The sequence below is a fragment of the Phragmites australis genome, chromosome 19 (assembly GCF_958298935.1).
Source record: "Phragmites australis chromosome 19, lpPhrAust1.1, whole genome shotgun sequence".
In the NCBI taxonomy this organism is placed as follows: domain Eukaryota; kingdom Viridiplantae; phylum Streptophyta; class Magnoliopsida; order Poales; family Poaceae; genus Phragmites; species Phragmites australis.
The window spans coordinates 22,336,839-22,363,624 of record NC_084939.1 but is presented as its reverse complement, the minus strand read 5'-3'; the positions used below and the strand labels follow the sequence as shown (position 1 = coordinate 22,363,624).

General features: G+C 43.7%; 1 protein-coding gene across 1 annotated transcript; it reads right to left on the bottom strand.

Moving 5' to 3' along the window:
• Positions 1-17,712: 17,712 nt before the first annotated feature.
• On the bottom strand, positions 17,713-24,612 carry LOC133900269 (F-box/WD-40 repeat-containing protein At3g52030-like). Its single transcript, XM_062341375.1, has 8 exons — positions 24,270-24,612; positions 23,166-23,191; positions 22,839-22,942; positions 22,550-22,639; positions 21,973-22,183; positions 20,733-20,932; positions 18,637-18,785; positions 17,713-18,246 (listed from the first exon to the last, which is right to left on the bottom strand). Exons 1-8 carry the CDS (start codon positions 24,538-24,540, stop codon positions 18,005-18,007), a joined length of 1,293 nt encoding a protein of 430 aa, XP_062197359.1. The 5' UTR covers positions 24,541-24,612; the 3' UTR covers positions 17,713-18,004.
• Positions 24,613-26,786: the final 2,174 nt, after the last annotated feature.

The following is a 26,786-nucleotide window of genomic DNA, read 5'->3' as shown; positions in this document are numbered from 1 at the left end:
TAACCCCGGTGCTATAGGGGCATGTGCAAGTGGGTAGTTCTGGGTATGAGAAAGGTTGCGAGTACCCCTTGTGTGGGCTTGTGTGGTCATCCAAGCCAAATGGTACTCGAGTCGTGTGGGTAAAGATGCACCACTACTATATAAACCCCTATATATACCAGCCCATCACTGCTGGTTCCTAATGGGCCGGCAGTGATGGGGAATCACTGCCGATTCATAAGCCACGCAAGAAAAATACAGTTATCGTGGCTTACGAACTGGCAATGATAAGGGCATCACTGCCGGCTATTGGCTTGAGCCGGTAGTGATGCCCTGCTCCATCTTCACTGTCGGTTTAATCCACCGACCGACAGTGATAGCAGGGCATCACTGCCGGCTTGTTATATGAGCCGGCAGTGATGTCTCGACTATATAAAAGTCGCCCTCTCCTTTCCCAAGCCTGAGCACACAACAGAGAGGAGCTCTGTTTGCTCGGTGGCGGCCATTTTTGGTCACCAAGTTCTTAGTGGCTTCAAAATTTTGAGGAATCCTCATGCCTTAGGTGTTCCAAGGTATGTAACTTCATCTTCAATCTATTTCTAGTTGAATTTTATTTGCTAAATTGCTCTAGATTTTGAAAAGATGGAGATGCACCTATGGCCATGATGTTTTAAGACAATGTAGATGCAATTATATCTTATTTGTTATACGAACGCTTCAATTAGTAGTTTATGGTGGAAAGTGTCTTTATTATTGATTTACATTAGCTATAGGTTTGAGCATATTTATTTTTTAATTAATTTAGCAAGCTCTTATATTGAAACTTTAGGTATGAGCATATTTATTTTTGATTTATAATGAATTAGAAAAATTAACCATGATATTTAGGTATGTTGCAAGCTCCAATTATATTTTTTTATTTTAATTAATTAGCATACTCCTATATGAAAACTTTAGGTATGAGCGTATTTATTTTGATTTTTAATGAATTAGAAATTTTCTCCATGATATTTAGGTATGTAGCAAGATCCAATTATATGTTTTATATTTTATTTAAGTAGCAAGCTCCAATATATAAACTTTATGTATGAGCATTTTTTTATTTTTACTTAATTAGTCCTACAAAAGGGTTTAATAATAAAGAAAATTTCTAGGGATGGCATCAACAAATACTCATCGGAAGCGTACACGAAAGCATACAAAAGGCGGCTCCTCCAACCCAGGCCAATTGCCGGTAGGAGATGACCAGGTAATTTATTTGTTGGTGATTGCAAAATTTTCTAGATGTTATGAATTTGGATTTACAATAATGATATAATTGTAGATGGACAGAAGATAGATGTACGATGAGAGCCGTGTGAGCGCAGAGTACAAGAATGACGTGGATTATTTCCTGGTACAAGCCGCGGCACACAAGTCAAATACATAGTCTCAATACATGTGATGTCCATGCGTCAATTGCGAGAACAAAAAGTAGTTTTCCACCACCCAGCAGATACATTCCTACTTGATGCCAAGGGGCTTTATGCCTGGCTATACTTATTGGAACGAGCACGGTGAACCTAAGATCGTACAGGAAGGGTAATACATTGGTAGAGAAGATGAAGACTTGTGCACCGATATGCCGACTGACGAATACACCGATATACCCCCTGCCAGAGATACGTTGGTCGATGATGATCTAGAGGAGATGTTGGCCGATGCCGACGCCGATGATCTGGAGCAGATGTTGCGCGATAGGGAGGGGAACTTCACCAATGAAAAAGAGTTTTAAAAGTTCCAGCGTATGGTAGAGGACTCTAAAACACCATTGTTCCCAAGCTGCGAGAAGGAGCACACAAAGTTGCGTACCGTGCTTTCACTGCTACAATTGAAGGCAAGCAACATGTGGTCTAATACAAGCTTCACAGAGTTGTTACTGTTTTTGCAGAAATTGCTTCCAAAGGGAAATGTGCTACCAGAAAACATATACCAGGCCATGCAGGTTGTGTGCCAATTGGGGTTGGAAGTGCAGAAAATATATGCATGTTCAAACGATTGCATGTTGTATCGCAGAGAGCATGCAGACTTGGAAGCGTGTCTCGTCTGTGGTGCATCATGGTACAAGCGTGACTGTGATGATATCGATGGTGAAGGAAAGAATAAAAGGCCTCCCATCAAGGTGATGTGGTATTTTCCTATAGTCCCCGGATTGGAGCGTTTATTCGCGAACAAAAGGTATGCCGAACTGTTGCGGTGGCACGCCAAGGAGTGTAAGGATGATGGAATGCTGAGACACCCCGCTGATTCTATGCAGTGGAGAAACATCGATAGGAAATACAAGGAGCCCTTTGCAGAAGATGTGAGGAATATAAGATTTGGTTGAGTACGGATGGGATGAATCCATTCGGCAACATGAGCAGTAGTCATAGCACTTGGCATGTGACTCTATCTATCTACAACCTTTCTCCTTGGTTGTGTATGAAGCGGAAGTACATTATGATGCCGGTGCTGATACCAGGGCCGAGGCAACCTGGCAACGATATCGATGTATACTTGAAACCATTAATGGAAGATCTTGTAATACTATGGAACGATGGTGTGCAGGTATGGGATGCATACAAACGAGAGAACTTCAACCTATGCGCAATGCTGTTCGTAACAATCCAGGATTGGCTTGCCCTTGGTAACCTATTGGGCCAGACTGTCAAAGGCTACTGTGCATACATGCATTGTTTGGATGAAACGGAGAGCTTGTGGCTGAAGAATAGTCGAAAAATGGTGTACCTAGGCCATCATGAATTTCTTCGCAAGAATCACCCGTACCGCGGCAGCAGGAGAGCTTTTGATGGGAAAGTTGAGACTCGATCACCTCCTAAGCATCGCACTGGGAGACAGGTATATGACATGGTAAAGGGACTTGGGGTTATCCTTGGAAAGGGACGCGGGAGTACACCGGTTTTGAAATCTAATGTTAGATCTCCTATGTTAAAAAAGAAATCTATTTTTTATGACTTAGCTTATTGGCCGGATTTGGTGGTTTGACATGCAATCGATGTCATGCACATTGAGAAGAATGTGTGTGATAGCTTGATTGGTACGTTACTAGACATACCTGGCAAAACAAAGGATACACTCCAAGCACAGAAGGACCTAAAATATTTGAAACTCAGACATGATCTACATCCCGAAGATATTGAAGAAGGCGACAAATATCTTGGTCCTGCTAGCTACAGTATGAGCAAGGTGGAGAAAATTGCAATGTGCAAGTGCTTGCATGGAATCAAAGTTCCATCGGGTTACTCCACCAACATAAAGAGACTAGTAAATATGAAAGATTGAAATTAACTGGCATGAAGTCTCATGATTGTCATTTGATGATGACACAGATGCTTTCAATTGCAATTAGAGGTATTTTGCAGTCGAAGGTCCGAAACCCAATCATAAATCTATGTTCGTTCTTCAACGCGATATCACAGAAGGCCATCGATCCGACCAAGCTAGATAAGCTGCAGGAAGACGTGGTCGAGACTCTATCCCAGCTTGAGGCGTTATTCCCTCCATCGTTTTTGATATCATGGTGCATCTCATTGTTCACATTGTGAAAGAGATACGGATTCTTTGACTCGTGTTTCTGCATCAGATGTACCCTTTCGAGAGGTTCATGGGAGTTCTGAAGAAATATGTTCATAACCGAAATCGGCCGGAAGGCTGCATGGCCGAGGGCTGGGGAACCGAGGAGGTCATTGATTTCTGCGTCGACTACATGAATCTCAAATCGATTGGTATGCCTGTGTCTCGCCATGAGGGGAGGCTACAGGGGAAAGAGACGATAGGTGCAAATTCATTCCGCACTAACGACCTTGTTTCATTCACGCAAGCACATTTCTCAATTCTGCAACAATCAGTTGTAGTGGACCCATATGTTGAAGAACACCAGAAGATGCTACGCACCATAAACCCAGGGAAGTCCGATGTTTGGATCGCGTGAGAGCACCAAGATCATTTTGGCACTTGATTATGTAGACAAGTGATGTATAAGTAGATAGAGTGTGCTCAGTTGACTGTGTTGGCTCACGGGCCGTCAACTACAATCCTCACATTCCAAGGATATGACATAAATGGCTATACATTTTATACGAGGGCTCAGGATAATAAGAGTGCCAAACAAAATAGCGGTGTCCGTATAGATGCCTACGACTGCAATGTAAATAGGGAGACCTACTATGGATCCGTAGAGGAGATCTAGGAGCTCGACTATGGAGTGTTAAAGGTTTCTCTTTTCCGGTGCCAATGGGTCAGACTCCCAGGGGGTGTGAAGATCGACAAGTACGGTATGACTACAGTTGACCAAAAACTCATTGGATACAGAGAAGAACCATTCGTACTTGCGAACGATGTTATGCAAGTCTTCTATGTAAAGGACCCAGACCCGGCTAACAATGAGGAGTGTCACGTTGTTCTTCAAGGAAAAAGAAGGATTGTCAGAGTGGAGAATGTTGTTGACGAGGAAGACTACAATCAATTCGACACGCTACCTCCTTTCGGAGAGGACGTCGACCTAGGTCCCATGGAAAACACCGACGAACCTCCCTATGTACGCCATGATCATAATGAAGGGTGAATCGTTAAGACAAAGTAGCTAAATTGTATTAATTACTATATATGAATTTATTTTAGATGCAATTAATATACCTCACTTTTGTTATGAAACCTTTAGTTTATAGTTTATCATTGAAGATGTCTTTATTATTGAGCATATTGATTTTTGATTTTTAATAATGAATTAGCAATAGCACAAGCTAGCACTATTGCTATGTATTACTATTTTTTTATTTTTAATGAATTACCTATAGTTATGAGCATATTTATTTTCAATTTTTAATGAATTACCTATAGTTATGAGCATATTTATTTTCAATTTATATTGAATTACCTATAGTTATGAACATATTTATTTTATTTATTTATTGTATTAGAAAGTTGAACCAGGAAATTTAGGTATATACACAACATAATTTTGGTATATAGCAAGTTCAAATTTAAATAAATATGTATTAGGATTTTAGGTCAACAAAATGTTAATAAGTATAGATAGTACAAATTAAATCGAAATCACTTGAGTAGCGCAGCGGTTTGTTCAGCTTTACTTATGCAGGTCGTGGGTTCGAGTCTCTTCACGCGCGTGCGGAACTTTGAAAAAAAAATTGCACCCCAAGCAACCAGCAGGGAAAGGGGTTTCACTGCCGGTGGACATATTAGGCTGGCAGTGAAACAACTTTCACTGCCGATGAAGTTATTGGGCCAGCAGTGAAAGTACCCTTTCATTACCGGTCGTCATATTGAGTCGGTAGTGAAGGTACCCTTTCACTGCCAGCGCTCAAATTGAGTCGGCAGTGAAAGTACTCGTTCACTGCCGGTCGTTATATTGAGCCGGCAGTGAAAGCCCTCCCCTATATTATATTGCTCGACACCCGCCCTCTGACACTTAGAAAAATTGAGCCCTGCCTGTGCCCTCCGCGACACTGCCGCCTCCTCGACATCGCTGGCTCCTCCCCGACACCGCCGTCCCCGCCGCATCCTCCCCGACGCTGTCGTCCCCACCGCATCCTCCTCGACGCTACTGTCCCCGCCGCATCCTCCCCGACTTTGCCGTCCCCGGAGCCCCGCCGTCCATGTCCCAGAGCTGAGGTCACCGTCTCCATCCCCTACACCACTGTCCCCCGTGCCCCCGTCCACTACACTGTCGTCTCTGTCCCCTACACCGTCGTCCCGCTCGTGCCGCCATCGTCCGCAGCCGCCCGCCTCGTTGACCGATAGAGCAAAGGTAAATCACCCACACTCCTTGGTATTGGGTGCCTCGCCGACCACTGTCAGTTTGGAACTTGGTATTGGGTGAACTATGAGCTGTGCTGAAACACCATTGTGACTACTGAAGTAGAACTAGATGATAATGTATCATAGTTGCATTGTTAACAGACCGAATTGGTAACAGATCAGATCCCTTTTCACAGTGTTGATTGCTTGCCAACCTTGGTTGTATATAGCAAGGTCATTTGGGCATGTATGTTGTGTTCGCATTGGTAGAACTTGGTATTGGGTGAACTATGAGCTGTGCTGAAACACCATTGTGATTAATGAAGTAGAACTAGATGATAATGTATCATAGTTTCATTGTTAACAGACCGAATTGGTATCAGATTAGGTCCATTTTCTCAGTGTTGATTGCTTGCCAACCTTGGCTGTGATAGGTCATTTGGGCATGTATGTTGCGCTCGCATTTCAAAAACCAGCAAGCAGTTTGCTTGATGCAGTTTATTTTCATCCATTGTGATTATTTTCATAGCACATGTATTTAATTGCGACTGATGTTTGCTTGATGCATGCTATTATCACATTGCCAAGCATTGCATACTACTCATGTACGGATTGCACAAGACTGGAGTTATGCATGTAGAAAAAATAGAAAAAGTACAAAGGGCGGCATGGTGATAGGAAAATATATATAATGGCGATGATGATATGGCTCGAGGATGCTTCAACATGGCCTATTGAGAGAGGAAGCTTTCTTCTCAAGTCAGTATTTATGTGCCGGTCTTACTAGTTCAGAGAGCAGCTTCTCTCAAGACAAGCTGGCACATAAATGTTAACTTGAGAAGAATGTTTTCTCTCCGAATAGGTAATCAATACTGAAGTCCTAATAAGGCCATTTGCTAGAGCCACAGTGCTGTAATGTAACATGAACACTATATTTTCTTCGCAATAATTTTTTTTGGTGTTAGTGTGGTTTGTAGTATATCATTTTTGCATATTCTTTGAAATTTAGGACTGCTATGACATGGTATGTTGTTCATCGTGGTCGAAAAAGTGGAGTGTTCTCCAGTTGGGAGGAATGCCATGCACAAGTTAATGGATTCAAAGGAGCATGTTACAAAGGATACAAGTCCAAACATGAAGCTATTGCGGCATACAACAGTCAAGTCATCCAAGCCGAGCTAAAATTGGCTAACTTTGAAAATAAGAAATGTGATTTCACGTGTAAAGATGTCATAATCCTAGTTCTGGTTGTAATCATCATTATTTTGCTATGTAAGATGATGTGACTCGTAAGATCAATGTGTCAACTATCAGTACCTTTATGCCTATTTTGCTTTGTAAGATGCGACTTTTTTTTTCTTAAATGTGGTCGTAACCTATCGATTCCTTTATGGTTATCTCACTCTTTTGACAACCTCCCTCTCTCCCTCGTCGGCTTTATCTCTATCTTCCTCCTTCCTCTGCTCTTTATATGTAGAATACTCAACCGCACGTCGTCATTGTATGCAAATCTCCCAGGAAGTGATGGCATCACCAACCGCCAATCAAGGCCAGGTGTTAGAAGGAGGTGTAGTGCCACTGTCAAACATTGAAGAAGGTAGCCCGAGCCACTACCTCAACCTGGACCAAACAGACGCATGTGGAGGCGATGAGATAATTCATAAGTAGATGAATGCATCTGTTGTACAAATTCCAATAGTTTTTTCGCTTATGCGCAGATGCTTGACGCTCCGGAGGGTCACAACAATGAGCAATCCCAGGAGCGGCATCGTGTCCGAGGTCCTTCGAAGATGCCTATGGGACGATTTATGATCATGGAGGTCTCACCAGCAGGGGAGCCAACTGCACCAGAGAGAGTTCTGGAGCTATACAAGTCAGTCTGTGGGATTGCTATTAAGGATCATGTGCCCATCAGCTACAGATTGTGGACCGGTGAACGAGGTGATCCGCACGTGGTTCCTGATTCGATCAAGAACGACATCTTGTGGCCCAAGATATTAGAGAAGTTCAACTTCCCTGAAGAGACAGATATGGAAGTAGTTAAGCGTAAGACGCTAATGATCATGGGCCTTTCATTTAAGAACTGGAAGGGGACACTGAACAGAACGTATGTGCAGAAAGGTACAATGCCAGACTTCCACAAATGGTTGCAACTGGAAGATTATTGGCAAGCCTTTACAGAGTACAAGTTGTCGGAAGAAGCACAGAGGTTGAGTGAGGTTAAAAAAGCAAACTCGAAGAAGAACCTGTACCCCCACAGAGTCGACAGTCGTGGGTACGTGAGGAAAGAAAGGCAGTGGCAACAACAGCTAGATGAACTGCAAGAGAGAGGTGTCACGCCTGAGACAAAGGGCTGGAGCGAACGATCGACACACTTCCTTCTTGGGAGGGGTGCTTCTTACTCGTCTGATGGAAGCTTATCCTTTACAACCTCCAAAGACCTGGAAGCGACGCAAGATCTTGCAAAAAACTTGCAGAAGCCCACGAGCAGTCTTCACAAGGCTCTTTCAAGCCAGAAAGGGATAGGGACGAGCTCACCTTGGCCCTGGGAAACAAGGAGTGTGGTGATCGTACACGAGGCGTGGGGTGATGGGTTGGAAATTTGGATTCCCAGGCGATGTCAACAGTTACAAGAGTCGAAAGAGATCCCAAGCAGCGCGAGATGTAGAACGAGCGGCAGAACAAGCTAGGATGATGGAAATGCTTGAACAAGCGCTAAAAAAGGAGAGGGAACATACAGAAGAAAAAATAGCACAAGTAGTGTCCCAAGCCCTCATGCGTCAACAGGGTGCAATTGTGAGTGAACAAGAACGGCAAAAAGCGTCTCCTGACGGTGCGCGCTCCAGCCCCGGTGGTCGTCGGAGTAGCTATGCGTCTACAGGAGTTCCGGGAGCTGAATCCATCACTTATCCTGTGGACCTCATCATAGCACGGACACCGTGTGAACTACACATTGGTGCTAGGAACATTACCATCAAGGTGGCTTCTGGCATGGCTTATCCCCGTGGCTCCAATGAACAATTGCACGGACGTCCGATACCGGAGGGCTACGCTGTCTTTGAAGTAGACGAGACCGTTGACCAGTACCGCCATGTTGAGGTGGACTACCCCGCAGAGGAGGGGGCGAACACTATAGGAGAGAACGAGCACACATTCATCGCGTGGGAGAAGGCCTACATAGTGTTTCCACCAGGGACAGCTCCCGAGAATCTCTACTCTCCAGTACACCTCAGGCCGTCGTCGCCTCTTAGATCTCCCTCTCCTCACCCATCTCCTAGAAGAAGTCCACCTTCTCAGCCATTGCCTCAAAGAAGTCCACCGTTCAAGAAGCCAGCACCATCAAGAATCCAACCATCGGCTCGGAAAACACGATCAGGTTCCGCCGCATCCAAGCAGACAACATCATCTAAAAAGTCGGTGGCATCTAAGAAGTTGGTGGAACCCAAGGATGTCGATTCACTCACTGCTGAGGAAACTAAAAAGATTGTGGATACCAGTGTCACATCTCATTTCCATCCTCCACCACCTCCACCGAAGCCTGTTGTGCCTGAAGATGCCGTGAAATGTTTCACAAAAATGGCCAAAGTTAAACAGACGGGGCGGCTTCAACAAAGCCGTCGACTGACTATGAACGCATCAGTAAGAAGCAGGCCAAGAGCAAGTCAGGCCCAATCATTAAGGATGCTCCAAGCATTGCGTACTTCCTTGCTAAATCAAGAATAACAGCAGAGGAACTAGCACTGCTTATTGTGAGAGCGGATATCCAATATATGGATGTTATATGGTCGTTTGAGTTAACCAAACCTTTGGTCAAACTAGATATTGAAAGAAACCTTACAACTCAAATGCGTCGATTACATCAATAGTACTTGGAGCATTCCAGACAAGGTTTTCAGGCGTTCCCTGTAAGATATACAGATGATTATTTCCTCAACGGGGATGGCTCCTTCTGGGTGTATTTCAAGGACTTGTATGAATTGTATAAGGTAGATGCCCTTGACGTGGCTATAGTCAGAGTGTGGACTCTGTAAGTGACTTATGCATATAATTCATGTTATATGATTTTGTACCTTGAAATTGCATAGCTAACTTATCTCTTTCGTAGAATGGAGATCCAAGCATGCGGACAAGACTTAGATAAGAAAGTAGGATTCATCGATCCTGGGCTTGTGAACCAGGAACTTATAAGCGAGAATGATCCTGGGCTTGTGAACCAGGAACTTATAAGCGAGAATCCAGACTTCACCGAGGACTACTTATTGAAGTGTCTGCTTCACCACCAATACAAGAAATTCATACTCTTACCCTACAATTATGAGTACGTGTTTGCGCGCCAGGGCGTCCTCATTTTATGGGCAACTCGATTCTAGTACTAATTTGCTATAGTGACATATTGTGCAGTTTTCATTAGATCCTCCTTGTCATCCACCCAGACTTGAGCAAGATCATTATCTTGGACTCATAAAAGAGAGATCAGACGACTTACCAACACCTCATCGACATGCTAAACAGGTTAACTCGATCATTTAATCTTCTCGACGATTGCATCTAAGTTTAATTGGTATTCATATTCACGTACAGGGCGTACACAAGATACCGAAAAAAGAGTATCATCTACTTTCCATTCAGGAAGCAATATGATGTAAAAACTAACTTTCTGGTACGCATGGAATATTCATGTCTTGCATTTCCTACTGAATAAAAAAGGTTCAATTCATTCCACTGATGAATCCTTCCCTCTTGAAGTGTATGAGGCAGCCAGCCGGCACCAATCTCTTCCCGTTTTATGTTGTTACTAACATGCACGCATTTAGCCCAGACGGAGACGCTGTTAGGTTCAATGATCTTGAGGTATGAAATTAATAACATATCGATACCTTCTTTTCAATTTATATACATGTTCAAGGACTAATTCTTTTGATTCTTCAAACGCAGCGCTCGAAACCACGCACAAATGTATTACAACCTGCAGAAATACATGCCCTTCAAGAATAGATCGCCGGGTTCTTCTTAGAACATATTATCAACCCAAATGACGAGTTTCATGAATCGATCGTGCCATCCACGCGTCACAGATCTTCAGATGACACCATTCCTTCTAGTAGAGAGTATGCGACAAGGAGGAAGGCTACCAAGGGGTTGACAACGTATTATATTTCGCCAAATGACACGATATTAATGTATGTCATTAATTACTATTTATTAATGAATGATATGAAATACTATATATGGTGCGAAGTTGGTATCGACGGGATGGCCTTCCAACGATTATGCGAAAGAGGAGCAAGAAGCAGCGGCCAGGAAGCGTGCCCAGGACGAGGATGAGAGGCTGGCCCGTCAGCTGTGCGCTGCGGAGGAGCAAGAAGCTGCGTACCGTAACCGTGCCCAGAAGGAGGAGGACGAGAGGGTGGCCCGTTAGTGTGCTGCGGAGGAGACCGAAGGCTCAAACCGTAGAGGCGTTCAGGCGTCAGACTTTGATGTCTTTGACACGTCAGCGAGCCTAGAACTTAGGCGACGCTGCGATCGATCAGGTGTGGTCGGGTCCAACGCTCCACCACCATCGCCCCCCCCCCCCCGCGTCCCTGGATGTACACGCCAACAGTCGACAGTGCGGAGACACGGTCCTCATCGCGGGAGAGGAAGTAGAGGTACAGGTAGAGGGATACTGGACTGGCTGAACTCGATCGACTTTTCAGGGGGTGACCTGTGAGAACTATTATGTACATATGTGTGTTTATCGATGCCTATGACATGAAATATGTGTTCATTACTATGTATTAATGAGGTGCATTTATTATTGATTTACATTAAATATATGTATCATTGTATGCATGTATTGAGAGAGAGACGGAGAGATTGAGGAGTGAGAGGGAGGACAGAGAGGACAGAGAAAGGGAGGAGGAGAGGCAAAACACTGCCGGCTGAATCCTTCAGCCGGCAGTGATTTCAAGTTTATCACTGCTGGTTGAAGGATTTACAGTCTAGCAATGATGTTTTTACTTTTCACAGTCTAGCTATGCGAGTTACACCTTTATTTTTCATAAATACATATAAATAAATACTAATAAAAATACTTTCGTGAAATCAATTTATTTGACATATTTTCTATAGGGTACTCCATCCGTTCATACATATAGTAGGCGTAGTTTTTTTAGATGCATATTCAGATTAAGCGGGCGTATCCAGTTTTCATCAAAACAAAAATGTACAACTATACCCCTCCTAAATCATGCGCATGCCAATTAATTCATCTAGTTGCTTCCCGAAGCGTTTGCACTTTGCGGTCACGCATGCATGCACTAGCATCATGATGATCCATTGAAAGGAGCCCATGGCTGGGCATTCTGGTCAATTTAGCTATTTCAGTGGTCTTTGGGGAAAAAAGAAAACTACGCAGGATATTTTAGGCACACGCCATACACACCTGTGTGTGCCTACCACTCACGCTAGAAATTTCGTGTAGACACTTAGGCCCCGTTTGGTAGCGCTTCGTAGAGTACTTCTGCGCGGGAATCAGCTCTCGTGCTGTCAAACGCTCTGCTTGGAAGTGGATTCCGCGCGGGAATCACTTCACAATTTGTATTGTGAGGTCGTATTTGAAAAATCTAGCTTCCACCTGATTCATGGCTGATTCTCCTCAATTTTAACATAATATTATCTCAGAAATCAGTTCCACCACTAACATACCAAACGATTTTACAAATAGAATCACTTCTACCACATAATCACTTCCACCATACTTCCACCATAGAATCACTCTCACCACAGAATCAGAGCTCTACCAAATGACCTTGTCGGTGAATCAGGAACCAGGGGTCCCCGAATCCCGAGGCTAGCCAGCAGTCCGCCACATGGCGTCCTCCCGCAGAGGTCATCTCTGCGAGGTAAAAAAGACTAAGTCCCGGGAGAGGGCGCTCGGGGCTACAGTCAGTGGTCCCCGAGTACCCGGGTTCCCCGATGATCTGCGAAGACTAAGTGACCGGGAAGAAAGTGCTCGGGGAGGGGAACAGTGACCCCCGAGCACCCAAATCCCCCGGCGACCAGGAGAACCGAGTACCGGGAGAGGTGTGTCCGGGGTTGCGAGCAGTAGCCCCCCGGGCACCCGAGTGCCCCGAGGATTCAACGAAGGAAGTTCCGGGAGAGAGTGCTCGGGGCTGCGAGCAGCAGCCCCCGAGCACTCGGTTCCCCGAGGATCCGTACAGACAAGACCGGGAGAGAGTGCTCGGGCCGTGAACAATGTCCCCCGAGCACTCGGTTCCTCGAGGACCAAAAGGGCGTTTTTGAGAGAGAGTGCTCGGGGAGGTGAACAGTGACCCCCGAGCATTCTGTTCCCCGACGACCTAGGAAGCCCCTCCGTTAGTGGCCCCCACAGGGGTCCAGCAATGAGGTGTCAGCCAGTGAAAGGCCCGATGCCGCATTTAAGAGCGCGCGTGGCCTTCACCTCCAACTGCTCCCGTCACGCTTGGTGTCAGTTCCTGCTATATTCTGGCAGAAGGGCATGGGGACATTAAATGCACGGGTCCCATCCCATGCCATCCGACGCGCCTCGGGATAACGTCGCAAGGCCCGAGGTGTTCCGTCTGCCGCGTTGATGTGGCAGGCAAACAAGATGGGGTGGGCACGCCGGGCCGCTCTGCGGCTGCCCGGTGGGCCCTCTCCACGGCGCCCGTTGCCAGCGCCATCATGACGGCGGAAGACCGGGAGAGGGGCGCGTTTTCAACCCCCGTCACTTCGCGCAGAGGCCATGATGACGCCTTTTCCATTTATGGCACCTTGGAACTCGTGCCCTCCCATTCGAGGCACGCTACCGTCGGTGGGTATTTAAAGCGGCCGGCAGCATGGACAAAAAAAAGTCGGAAGAAGTCCAAGAGAGAGATCGAACTCAGTCTACGGTGAAAACAAGCTCGAACACAGAGGCGCACTCAGAGCCAACAGACACACACACAGATCGAAGAACACCTTCGTATGAGCATAGAAGCCGAAGAACAAGGAGCCCCTAGCTCTAGGATAGACAGACATTCTTGTAACTAGCACATTCCTGAGAGACATTCTCAGGGCATTTATAGCATCTACACAGGAGTAGGGTGTTACGCCTCCGTGCGGTCCGAACCTTTCTAAACCCCCAGTGCATTTACTTCGTTCCGCACCAGATCGTTCCACCCCACCAGCCATCGCATTTACATCCATTTATTTCTCCAACAAACTTATTCAAAATCATCCTCCCGGCCGAATCTCTAAAAAGGGGTCCCTCAGGATCCCTGCGACAGGAGTTAACCCTCCAACAAACCCCTTAGGCCTTAGATCATCTCCAACCGTTTCTCGTTAGGGTCCAGAATCCCTTTACGACGGGATTTTCGTTCTCTTCAGCGTTCCAATAGTTTCCCTTCACTGTTCCCGTCACGAAGGGATTTCTAAAGTCATTCCCTTCAGGACGGGGTTCTCTCTCATTTCCCTTCACGAATCCCTTCGAAGAGAAGCTGTTAGAGATGAGAGAAAATAAAGGAAATGAGAATGGGAAGAGAAATCAAGAAGGGAACAAAATGAAGGAAATACGATTATAGATGGTCTTACGAGGGTGGGCACACACTTTCCCACTAATCGCATACGTATGTATTTACTCTAAATAAATAAGGCATGCCAAGATCAAACCTAAGTTGGGTGGGACTCCCAAACCACTGGCCCATCTTTTTCAAAGACAAATCTAACCGTAATTTTCTAGACAACCAACCTTGCTACCTTTAAAGATTAGTGGTCAAACTTTAGAAGATTGATGGAGGAACTTAGACTAGGACGTTGCAAAAAAATTACAAAAAAAAAAAGCTTAAAGCACAGCATGTAGTGTGCTTGAAGAATCCTAGACCGGCAACATGGAGCGTGCTCGCCGTAAGACGGACCTAGATGTATCGATCGCATAATCATATTTGATGATAGCTTACCACGATTACCTCGTGGTGATACGACCACCACGGTGATAGCTTATGAGCCTGGAGAAGCTTTCAGAAGCGTATGGTACTAAAACGAACGAACGGAGCGTCGCCCGGACTCATTCGGCCCAGTGTCCCAATAGCAAGGCTTGTTCGACTTAGGCCCAACAGCCCAGGTCCTTGAAATTTTTATTTTTTATATATTTTAATTTTCCAATATTTACAAAATTACACGTTCATTTCAACAAATTGTAAAAATAGCCTACCGTCGCTTGTTCATCGGGCGAAACCTTGTGGACCCTGCTGATCAGGAAATTAAAAAATATAAAAAATACGGTCAAACCATGTCTCGAGCGAGATCTTACTATCGTCCACTGAACGGGCGAGCAGCACGTCCGTGCTTGCTACCTTGTATTGTGTTCGTACATGTCTAATTATTTTTTTCATTTAACTCTTGATTTTATCTAAGAGTACATGAGTGGTCTAAAAATTCTAAAGGTTTTATGAGTAAACTAGTGCTCACTAGCAACTCATTTTAATTAGTTTTATGGTAGCCTATTCTTGCAATTTGTTAAAACGACTATATAATTTTGCAAATATTGGAGAATAAAATATATAAAAAATAAAAATTCCAGGTCCTTGGAACCTCGTCTCGGGCCGCACGGTGATATCTCCCTCCTGGGCCTCGCCTGCCTCTTTGTTGGGCCTTGGGTGGCTTAGCTCCTCGTCGGTTGTCCTCCCCAATCACTCACCACGACAACTTGAAAATAAAAAATTGTAAAAAAAATAGGCTAAAAAATATAGAACTAGACACAAGGACCTGTTGTCCTTCCAAGGAATGACATGTTTAAAAATAAAAAAATATTGTGTTTCATTATTCTCGAAATTTAAAACACTATTGAATTAGTTATGAAAAATTCAGAAAAAAATTTGGTGGTGTAGACTCTGTTCAATGGAATTTGTTTTTTTTTCTCATTGTACAAGTAATGACTTGAGTTAATTTTTTTAGAGAGATATATTATAGCATCCTTTATAGCATACATTTTTTTAGATTTTTTCATGATTTTAATAGTGTTTTAAATTTTGAGAGCATTGAAATATTATATTTTTATTTTTTTAACCTGTCGCCCTTGAAGGGAAACTTGTTTTTTTTTTTTACCATATCGCCTAGTTCTGTAAAAAAAGAAAAATCAAACGGACACCTATTTTCATAATTTTTAATTTTTGAAATCTGAAAATATAAAAAATTCCCGCCGCTGAAAGCCCTCTTCATCTCCCTGCCGCTCTCTGGCCAGCAAGCCTCGACAGTCGACACCATGTGAAAAAAAAGCTCCGAAGGTGAATTCCAGGCATAAGAATAAGATGTTCCAATAAAATGAAAAAAAAATGTTCCAGATTTAAAGATCAAATGTTCCGATCCCCGTCCCCAAATCCAATCACCTGTCCTTCCTACTCCACCTAGGTGAGGAGGTCACGCCTATTCCTTGCGGTGCCTCCCCATCACGCTTTCCATTGTGGTCACCTGCAGCACCACCATGCTCGAGCCCTAGCTCGCTTGTATGCGGCGACAGCGTTTGGGAGAACAAGGATGGAAGCCAGGGTGTGGGAGCGAGCAAAACCGGCAACAAGGGGCAGATGGAGTCGAGGGTATGGCGGCAGGAAGGCCCTGGGTGCGTGGCTACGGTGGCCGGAAGGGGCGTCGCCTGGACTCACTCAGCCCAATAGCAAGCCTTGTTCGATCTCAACCCGCCTATCGGGCTGCGCCATCTGTAAGTCAGGCATCTCTTTGTTTGCGGAAAATCTAATGCACGATGTTACACAATATATATTTACTAAAGTTGGTTACACGTCAGAAATTGCTATAAAAGTCTCCACATAAGATGGTACAAAATATTTACTAAAATTGCTACCTTATATAATTGTTACTAAATATTCACCGAAGTTGTGACATAGTCTCCACGTAAGTTTGATACTAAATATAAGTTTACACACAGTCAAGTTGTTTGGATTAACTAGAAAGGTGCTACATATATACATATACATATACATATATATATATATATACATATACATATATATATATATACACACACACCGTGAATTGCTACTTTCTTAGGAGGGAGTTGCTACTGATTTTTTTTTTTCAAATTTACAACTCGAAGTAGTTGGTTGCTACTCGGTTCCAATAGAAGTTCGTACTCAACTTTCATCAAAATTGCTAGGTTTCTACTAGCAACTTATTATCAACTCAACTTCTTCAATAAACTTATCATATGTGACTTTCAAGTAACTTATACATAAGTTGCTACTAATTTTGTATATGACTTGCTAGGAGAAAAATATCTCATCAAAACATATTCAATATGGGTCTCATTTTATTAATCTCGTCATATAGGACGTAATGATGCAAACAAAACTAAAAATGGATATTATACGAGAAAGTTATGATATTTGAAGTAATACTATGAGTAGGATAAAAAAGGAAGATCTGTTAGAGCATGCTGACATCATTGAAAACGATTTGACTTTAATTACAAGAGGTTGGATAGGGTGCATGCGCGGTCCCTTTGTTTGGACTCAAAATTTACAGCAAAATGGCTTCTTTAAAAATTTGTGCTATTTACTGAACCACACTCTAATATCAAATAATTAGCTAATCGGGCTATGAATGGTTATTTCTTTTTATTAAAACATACATCGCCGGTTAAAACATCACTATTTTGAAATTTAGAAGAAGACATGAAAGTCTTGCCTTTGGGCTTGGAAATGGTCTGAGAACCACCCCAACTAAACTCAAGATCATCTTTTGGTGCTCCTCTTTCCATCCTTCCAGAGAAATAATATCTCAGTAGACACCATGTTCTTGCAAATAAACGCAAATTTGCAGTGTCCATCAACAAATAATCGGTTTGGGGACGTTTGATACAATCACAGGCTGCGACATTTGGTGGCGCTAAGGCAATTTTGCCCAAATCAAACACAGTCAAACTTAGAAACAAACGCCATGATAAGGATATGTTGTTCAATTATGATAAAGCCAGGTACTTAACCAATTACAAACGTCTTTTCTACAACGATATCAAAGTAAATCTTGATCCATAGACCGTAATCTTGCTGATTCAGACACCTTAAGAGGAACATCACATCAAGCTATGTTTTCAGGATATTATTACAGGATACATGTGCCACACCATCTTATTTTTTTGCGGGGTTACAAACAGTGGGCTTCCAGATAACTAGCTTACACCTTTTGCAAATAATAATAATAATAAAAAGATAACTAGCTTAAACTTAGCGCGACCGTTTTACAGACTTTTCGGGCGAAACTTCCAGACCCTGATGTAGTTTTCGCCATGTGTGGTCACAATTTTCTTCATGCCAAGCGACAGGCTGGTGATCTGAGGGCGCAAGCGTCTAGGGATGTTATCCAGCCGGGCATCTGGGGCAACCTGGCGAACACGTTTCTTCTCAATTTGCTGCCTCGATCTAGATGTGGATTCTGCTGGGCGGTCCGCATCCACCACCATACTTCGAATGGTGGTGGATCGATCATGCAGTCAACTCAAAATCTATATGTACAGATGCAATCACGAAGGGCTGCATCGACCTCGACAACAACAAACGCAGGGCTGTTCCTCATGTGAACAGTATCCAAGGCACTACCCGCCACGTAAACAGTACATATGACACTGTTCATCCTATGTGCAGTACCGTGTCACTATTCCGTCCGTGAACAGTACCCATGCCACCCCGATTTCCTTCGATCTTCATGCTCCACTCGTCTCCGATACTACGCCATCATGGGTTGAACTGTGTCAGCAACTTGAGGAATACCGCCAAGAACACCGACAATGATTTGCTGAATTATTCGCCGCCCTCAACGGCCCTCGGGATCCAAAGGAGGAACCTAAACTTTATTTCCCCTTACCGTGCAAACCGCCAGCCTCAGATGCCTGTACCAACAAGGATGATCTGCAGCATGGTAACTGTGCCGCCTCGATGGATGCTTTCTTCATCCCACCACCTGCCACCACACTGTCGATCATCAACGCATCTTCAGCTGCTTCACCGCCGACAACCATCGTCCTGCCAGATGAACACTCCAGCAACATCGCCTACACATCAAACATTGGCGTCCCCTCTACACGGGTCTTCCATCCTATCTTGACGCCAAGCGGTGATGCCTATGTCTCCCTAGGAGTGCCTGACGACGACTCCTCTGCTCCGTGAACAGTACCCATGCCACTCCGATCGACACTGTCCTCCACGACATCTCCTCCGACACGCACGACACTGTCTCAAATACTTTTCTAGAATCTACGGAGGATGTGACCGGAGACTTCCTTTCCACAGGTTCTGCCGTACCATCTGCTCTCTCCCATAACCCAAAAATTTTCTCTGCAGATGGTCAAATCACGCACAATGCAGAACCTATTATTATGGCAACCCATAGTGTTCAGGAGGAACACGGCCGCTACATAGGATTTTACGGTGTCCGCGGTCATGGAGTCCCTCACCAGGGCTCCTGGTGCTTCAACAGCCGCGGACCCTCGTTCGTCATTCGCGGCCGACCAGGAGTTCACGCTCAGGGCAGGAGGCCCCAGGGCATTTAATGCCACTGAACCACCACCAATCTGCAAGTCTTTCGGTGGGAAACCTTCGAGCTCGGCACCAAATGACCCTACAGCGACGTTGATCCGACGATGGCTTCCGTACCCAGTGGTGCGGACCAGCCGCCTGATCCGACCTCCTCCACCCCAAGTGATCGGGTCAATTCTCAGGCCACCACCTACACCTCGACAGCAACCACTCGCCTTCGCTTGTCGACCATCTCCCTCGATGACGAGTCCTCTACACCCTCAGGTTTGTCGTTCCGTGCGTCGCTGTTCACATCCTTCTACAACGGCTACATGCAGTACCCCTCCCCGACTACCTTGCCTTCAATAGCGAGGGAAGGCTCCAAGGTCGCAACTATCTCCATGTTCCACAACACCGCCGCTTCTACCTCAACAACGGCGGAGCAACCAAGCACCATCCCAACAACACTAGGTGTCCTCCAGGCGTGCTTTTTCCCTGGCTAGGACAACACGTGTCCTTCGTGTTGGGTCGATCGACTATCCTCTTCTACTGCAGTTGACCAAGATCAATGACCGCGCACATCCTGTTGTCGACAACTTAATCTTTGAGCGTTCTACACTAACTCTCCACGCTCGACAAGGCCACACACCCCAATCAACGCCAACCGTCAAAATCCAAGTGACATCCTCCATCAGCGGCTTCCTCACAATAGGTTCCGACGCTGCACCTGCTGCCCTCGACATTGCCCAGGGAAGGAGGCCCTGTCACGATCAATGACAATGCTCAGGAGGAGCGCATAGCGGATCTTCAAGGGACAAATCCGAGTGGTGTCGCCAACGCCTCGATGTTCACGATAGGACTGTTTGCCATATCTACAGTCGACAAGTTGGCTGGCGTCCCCATTGGCAACCATGATGCAGTAAGAGACTGGAATTGCACGGGCTTTACCTTCGTCAGCAGCAACTCCAACAACAATGACCCCGCATTGTGTGACCTATCAAGTGACCACGAGGATCACCTTCATAAGGGGTGCAGCATACAATTCCAGGCCTCCGTCGTCCAGATGGTCAGCACCGCACCATCCTTCATCTTCAGGACCTTCGCCACTCTTGGGATGATCCTCATCGCCTACCTGCTTGCCTCGTTCCCATGGGAACTAGGATGATCGTATGTTGCATGCATGATCTTCAATTCCCCTGCCCAGCATGTGATGGACTACCAGTGCATGACAGATATCAACATCTAGAAGGAACACATTAACTCTGTCTTGCAGAAATCTTCCAATGGGCAAGATAAGGATGCACGTGGATACAAGGGAGTACTACACTGCAATCATCTTCAAGGGATTCTACGACATCTCCAAGGACGTCGTCACCATAATTCATGTGTTCTCCGAGCTCATCGCCATGTATCTCTTCTTCGTCAACATCAATGGCACAACAATAATATACATACTCCTTTGACTCAAGGCCACCGACGTCAACATCAAAGCAAGGCGAATGGAGTTCATCAACCATCTCCGGCACTGCCTCGTCACGCCAGGGAGCCGCATGGGAGCAGAACTCGCTCTTCAACATAGGGCTTCCTTGGGCTTCAACCATGGCCCCCACCTTGCAGCATGCGGAGTTTTCCCCAATTAGCAGCTCGAGGACGAGCTGCAAGTGAAAGGAGGGAGAAATGTCATGGTCAAGATCTAGCCCATGGCCCAATAAGACCGACCAGCCCAAAAGCCCAGTCGCGGGCACTGTTCACCGATTTGAACAGCACCACGCATACTGTAGCATCGGCCGGGTCCACGCCGTTTCTTGGCGATTAAGTAGATTAGGATTTTCCATTACTTTTCAATTGTAATAGATTACTTAGGGACCAAGTTAGCCTCTCTCTATATAAAGAGAGGCAAATCATTAATAAAAATATAAGCAAGAATTAGAAGGGAAACCCTTCTTACCGTTCAAGCGCCTGGCCGACCCTCGCCTTCTCTCTCACACCACTGCCTCCTTGCGGCCAAACCCTAACCGCCGCCCACCATAGCCGCCGGCGACCTCCATGGTCGCCATCCCTCTCCTCTCCTCCCTCCAATAAACAACGACCATTACAATAACTCTTTCTATTTAAAATAATATAATTTTATAGATATTATTAGTCAAAGTGACATGTTGGAGACCGTGTTGATATCCTAATGGACTTATATATGGGATCAGAGGGAGTAGAATATATCATTAGATTAGGCTGTTATTCAACCATCCAGCATCAATGTCCTTTGAGTTTTGATTATAAATCTAGAACAATTATTAAAAAAAAAATAGAAACAACATAGGTTGATAGCTCTCTCTCTCTCTCTCTCGTTCCAATTTTGGGACATTAGCGATGTTGAATAGGAAGGCAAGAGCAAAATGGTATATGTTTCAATCATAAACTCAATGTCTAGCCACAAAAATACATTTTACCTGTTAATAAATCACATCTTGTGATGGAAAATCTTGACCTTCTATTAATGGTCAATAATCAGAAAAGTTCAGCTGTAATCTTGAAATGAGAAAAGGGAATGGACTAGCTAATAAGACAGAAGCAACTTAGAAATTTTCAAGTTAACCTCTACTGGATCAGGGCCAGCTAGAAGGAAGACCTTAAATGCTTCCTCTCTAAAAGTTCCATCTTATTTGGGTGTGGAAAATCTAGTCATTACTCATCCTCATCGGTCATCAACAAATGGAAGTTGACCATGCTTATGGTTGGCAATTAGTCGAAATGTCGAATGCTTTCCTAGTGGTGCAAAAGCTGACTTCAGAACACCTAACTTCTGCCCTGAGGTTTGATCTGCAATAGCTACATTTCCAAATGTAGAACCACCAACAATCAGCTGGTCATCTGTTATTGTCAAGCATGTCACAGGAGAAGAGTGAAGCCTGTATTGCACGTATTAAACAGGCATCAATTCCAGAACACACTACTTCACAATTCTGAACTATAAATTAACTTCAAAATGGATATTTTTTATGAAGAACTACGATGATTCCTTTGTTTTCATTAATCTTACAACTATTTGGCTTTTCTCTACTATAATGGTATGGCAAATAAGGCTCGCAGTTTAAACTTTCAAAATTGATCAAATCTATATCTTCGCGGTCATTCCAGTGATCAACTCAGAATTCCTAGTGAAGTGAACTTGTACTTGCGAACATAAAAACTAACAATCTAAAAGGAAGAACTGAAAAAAAAGCAGGAAAGACACCTTATTCACATGCTATGCTACTTGATTAACTTATACTTACTGATAAATGCTTGAGCAACTCCTGCTGTACATATCATATACAAAGGCTCGACCATCCTCACAACCAATTACAACCTCTGGATCAGCGTAACTGCACACACAAATAAAAATAAAAAAGATTTCTAGGCTAAGCAAATAATGGTGGGACATGCACAAGCTTATGCATGACTCCTAGTGCAATTGCATGCTTTCAAGCACAACTCAAAAAAAATAGTATTAGGTGGGTAGTGGGTAACACCAATCTTGTAATTACCAATGCCAGGTCAAGCAATTAAAACCAGTCTCCTCACCTCATGCATAACCCATGATTGAATGAGGCTCCACCAGATTGAAATATGCTTCTTGGTTCACTGCGTCTCCATATGCAAAGCTGGGAGCTAGTCAAACCTACAATCTTCACAGACCATTGAAATCATTTTATAGTAGGTAAAAAGAAGTTCGCACTTTGTTAGAAAAAAGACATGATGTGGTTTAAAATTGTAAAACAAAGCAGTTTCAACTTTCAACTATAATAAGTTGGTTCAGTAGTTTGGATAACACAACTATTGGAAACACCAACTCAGCCAGTTTAGAAGTTATGTTGATGATGCTTTGAAAGAACATCTAAGCGTATGTACATAAAGTGCAACCTCACACGCATAATCTGAAAAATACCCAAGCTAAAAAGATTTCTAAGATACCACAGTTGTTGTTTCCAATGAGGCCACAATCATCTCTACTTCCAGTCTATGCTCACCACCTCCCTGCCTGTCTGGCCACATGTCCTACTTTTCTACGGAAAAAAATGTGCCTAGAAGAATCAACAACTAAAGAACAATCCTGTACTTCTGGTCCAAGCTTTGGTTATATACAATATCCCCTAGCGGATGAAAGATGTATAACCCTACTAGTTTGCAAGTATGTTAAAAGATAGCTCACATGTATATAATAAAAAGCTTCCAAATGTTGGATATGGATTACTATTAGATAGGGTTATAGAAAAGATGGTCTACTTTCCTGTTTCCAACTAAAGTTGTCCAACGTGCAGGGGCTCAGTTCAAATTTCCGTTTGCAGGAGTAGTCTCTACGATTTCTCAGCTTCCCTGATGAAATTGGTACCGTCCTACCACCAAAAGTAAGTTTTTTTTCCCAAGAACAAAGAACTAGCACAGACACAACCAAATGAAATTAAACGCTGATTTCTAGTGTTCATCCTGACCTCCAATTAGACGAAACTCATGGACATGTCAAAACGTGAACGCAAACAAGCAGGCGCAGATCAAGAACTAAGCTTGGCCACACAATAGAAATAGAGCTCTTTTACGGTGGTTTATACTACCTGTAGGTAAGAGATAGTATAAATTTAATCTGACCGTCTATGTGATTGAACATTTCTGTAATTACGACAGTAGTATTAATATTTACCTACCATACTATTAAAGGGCACTGCAATTTTTTTTATACCTAATTCCTAAATAATCGTTCAACCAAATAATCAACATTCAGATCAGTCTAAACATTAAACCTATAAATTTGCACGATATAACTAACATGCTATTTTTTTTTTCCAAAAATACCCTTATACTACATATACTACTCTCATATACTACTCATACTACCTCTAAATAATAGATAGTATTCTAACTAATGTAGACTATCTGATCCAAAAAATAGATAGCTCAAGTTCCTCTGAGACCATTGTAAATTTTTTCTAGAAATACGAGAGCATAAAATGAAGGGACCGGCTGCTAATTCGAGCAAGCAGTAGAATAATTGAGGGGAAAAGGGGGAGAGATGTGAGGTGTGCGGGGGAGCGCCGGACCATGAGTTGCAGACGGCGGAGCAGCGGGCAAGATCGAAGTGGTCGTCCAGGCGGGAGAAGGCGGAGCGGAGGATGTCGTCGTTCAGCGACTGTGCCATCGAACCGGAGCCTGCGCTGGCACTGACGCCCCTGCGGCGCTTCAGGTTGGCGCTCCCGCTCCCGCTCTGGCTCCGGCTGCTGCTCGCCTCCATGGCTGGTGTGTTGCGCTGTCCTTCCTCTGTCCCTTCCCGGCCTATTCGAGACCGGACCAGAAGGCTAGAGAGGCCTCGTGGACGGGCGGTGGCCGCAGCCACTGCGCAGTTACGTCTGTGTAAGTTGGGCCGCCACTGGGCTGGTCTGGCAATAAGGGAGTGCTAATTTTCAACCGCCTGTTTTGTTATCTTTTCTCAGCCAACGGCTCACAACCTTTTTTCCAATCTGCAGTTAGTCTGCCTTCGTCTCCGGCAGTGTCCATACCATCACCGGCCACTCCCGTGCTAACCCAGCGACATTGTCGCCTCCACCTCAACCCTCCCCAACCAAGGGGCATCCGTTGTTTGTGTCTGTGCCATCTCACCGTCTCACCCCACATCTACCACTACCACTTGGTTGGCTTACCACCCCAGGCCCTCCCTCTAAAGCCCGACGACAATGAACCCCCTCCTAGAGCTAAAATTCCTCCCCTAACATCGTTGTCGTTGTGTTCACACATATGACAGAGAGGAACATCGATTTTAGGCGCAAGCGTTTAGGGATTATCTGTGTGATATAGATCAACAAATGCATGTATGATATATATTTGTATGATGTTATTATGTAAATTTGCATGTAATATTTATGATGCATACTATATCATGAAGGCAGATAGAAAGCAAAATAGTTTCTCAGAAGGAAAGGGTCACACAGATAGTTTTTCAGGAAAATCCGTCGGTGACACTTTATACAGACGGATTTTCTTAAAGTCCGTCTGTGACTCTTAATATATACAGATGGTTTTTCAAAAAAAAATATGTCTGTGTGTATTGTAAAATTGACATATATATAACTATAATTGAGACGCATGTCTTTTTAGACTTGTACGTGTGTAACTCTATTACAGACAGAGTTATAACCGTCTGTAATATGCTCGATATTATAGGTATTTTTTAAGGCGAACTCATACTTGTTTATAATAGAGTTTAAATTTTGTATGTGATAACCTGTTTTGAGGTATTATCATACTAACTGCTTAACTGTTTGCGCCAAGAATTGATGGTCAGATGGCCCATAGTGCGTCCTGCAGCCCTGATGCACGAGCTGAATAAACCGTGAGGCACAAAAGGTGATTATGAGTCAATATACTAGTAAATAAAATTTATACCTGGTGCCAATGCACAAGGTGGGCTCACTGGCTTCGCCCTGCTGATATTTTCTTCCCGTGATTGGAAGAACTTTTGGTTGCCGGAACCCAAATCTTCCATTGGACTGTGAGCCCGACTGAACCCCAAACTGTTGAAGATAGGACAACAGGTAGGGTTAAATCGTTTGGGAACAAAAATCACTACTCAGTGAATTTCCCAAATTCGTGAATATCAGAAAAATCACTCAAAATTAGGTGAGATTTGACTAAATTCACTCAGTTAAATTTGTAAATCAGAAACAAAAACCGACCGAATCGATCATTTGGTAACCACTCGAATCTAACCAAAAACCGATTGAATTACACCGAAAACTGACCGAATTTTCCACATTGAACGCATTTCGAACGAATTTGTTAAAAAGTGGTCGAATTTACCGATTTACCGAGCGCATTTCCCAAATTGCAGCGTAGTTTTTTTTAAAAAATAGCTCAACCTTGTAAAATTAATAACTAATTCATCTAAGCTTCAAATTAAGTGAAACAAATTTTGTTGGTTTCCTTGTAAAATGATCTACATGATAAAGTATTTATACTCATAAAAAAGTTGAATATTTCTGTGAGAAAATGTATTTACTAAACCTAGTTAAATGCATAGTTAATTCTTTGCTAATCCAAAAATTATGAAACCAAATTTATTAGTTTTCTTACATGATCCTATGTCTTTTAAAAATTCATAAACTCATGAAATAGTTATTGTAACATGCATGATTGTGTAAATGTGTTGCAACTAGATTAATTCATAACTAACCCATCACACCTCCAAAATTAGTGAAACCACTTTTATTAGTTTAATTATACTATGCTTTATGTAGAAAAAATAATGGTAAACATTAAAAAGTTGAATACAGTGTTGTTTCTTAACATGTTCACTTTATGTTTGTGAACTTTGTAAAAATTATGGAGAAATTAATAAAATTCTAAATGAAATGAAACCAATTTTAAAGATCCTCTTAAGATACACCCTACACAGAAAAATATGTGTTTGTATGTTAAGCTTTTCCTTAACGTGATGAGCCAAATCATCCTGTTCATACGGCCCATTTCGGTATTTTTCTTTCT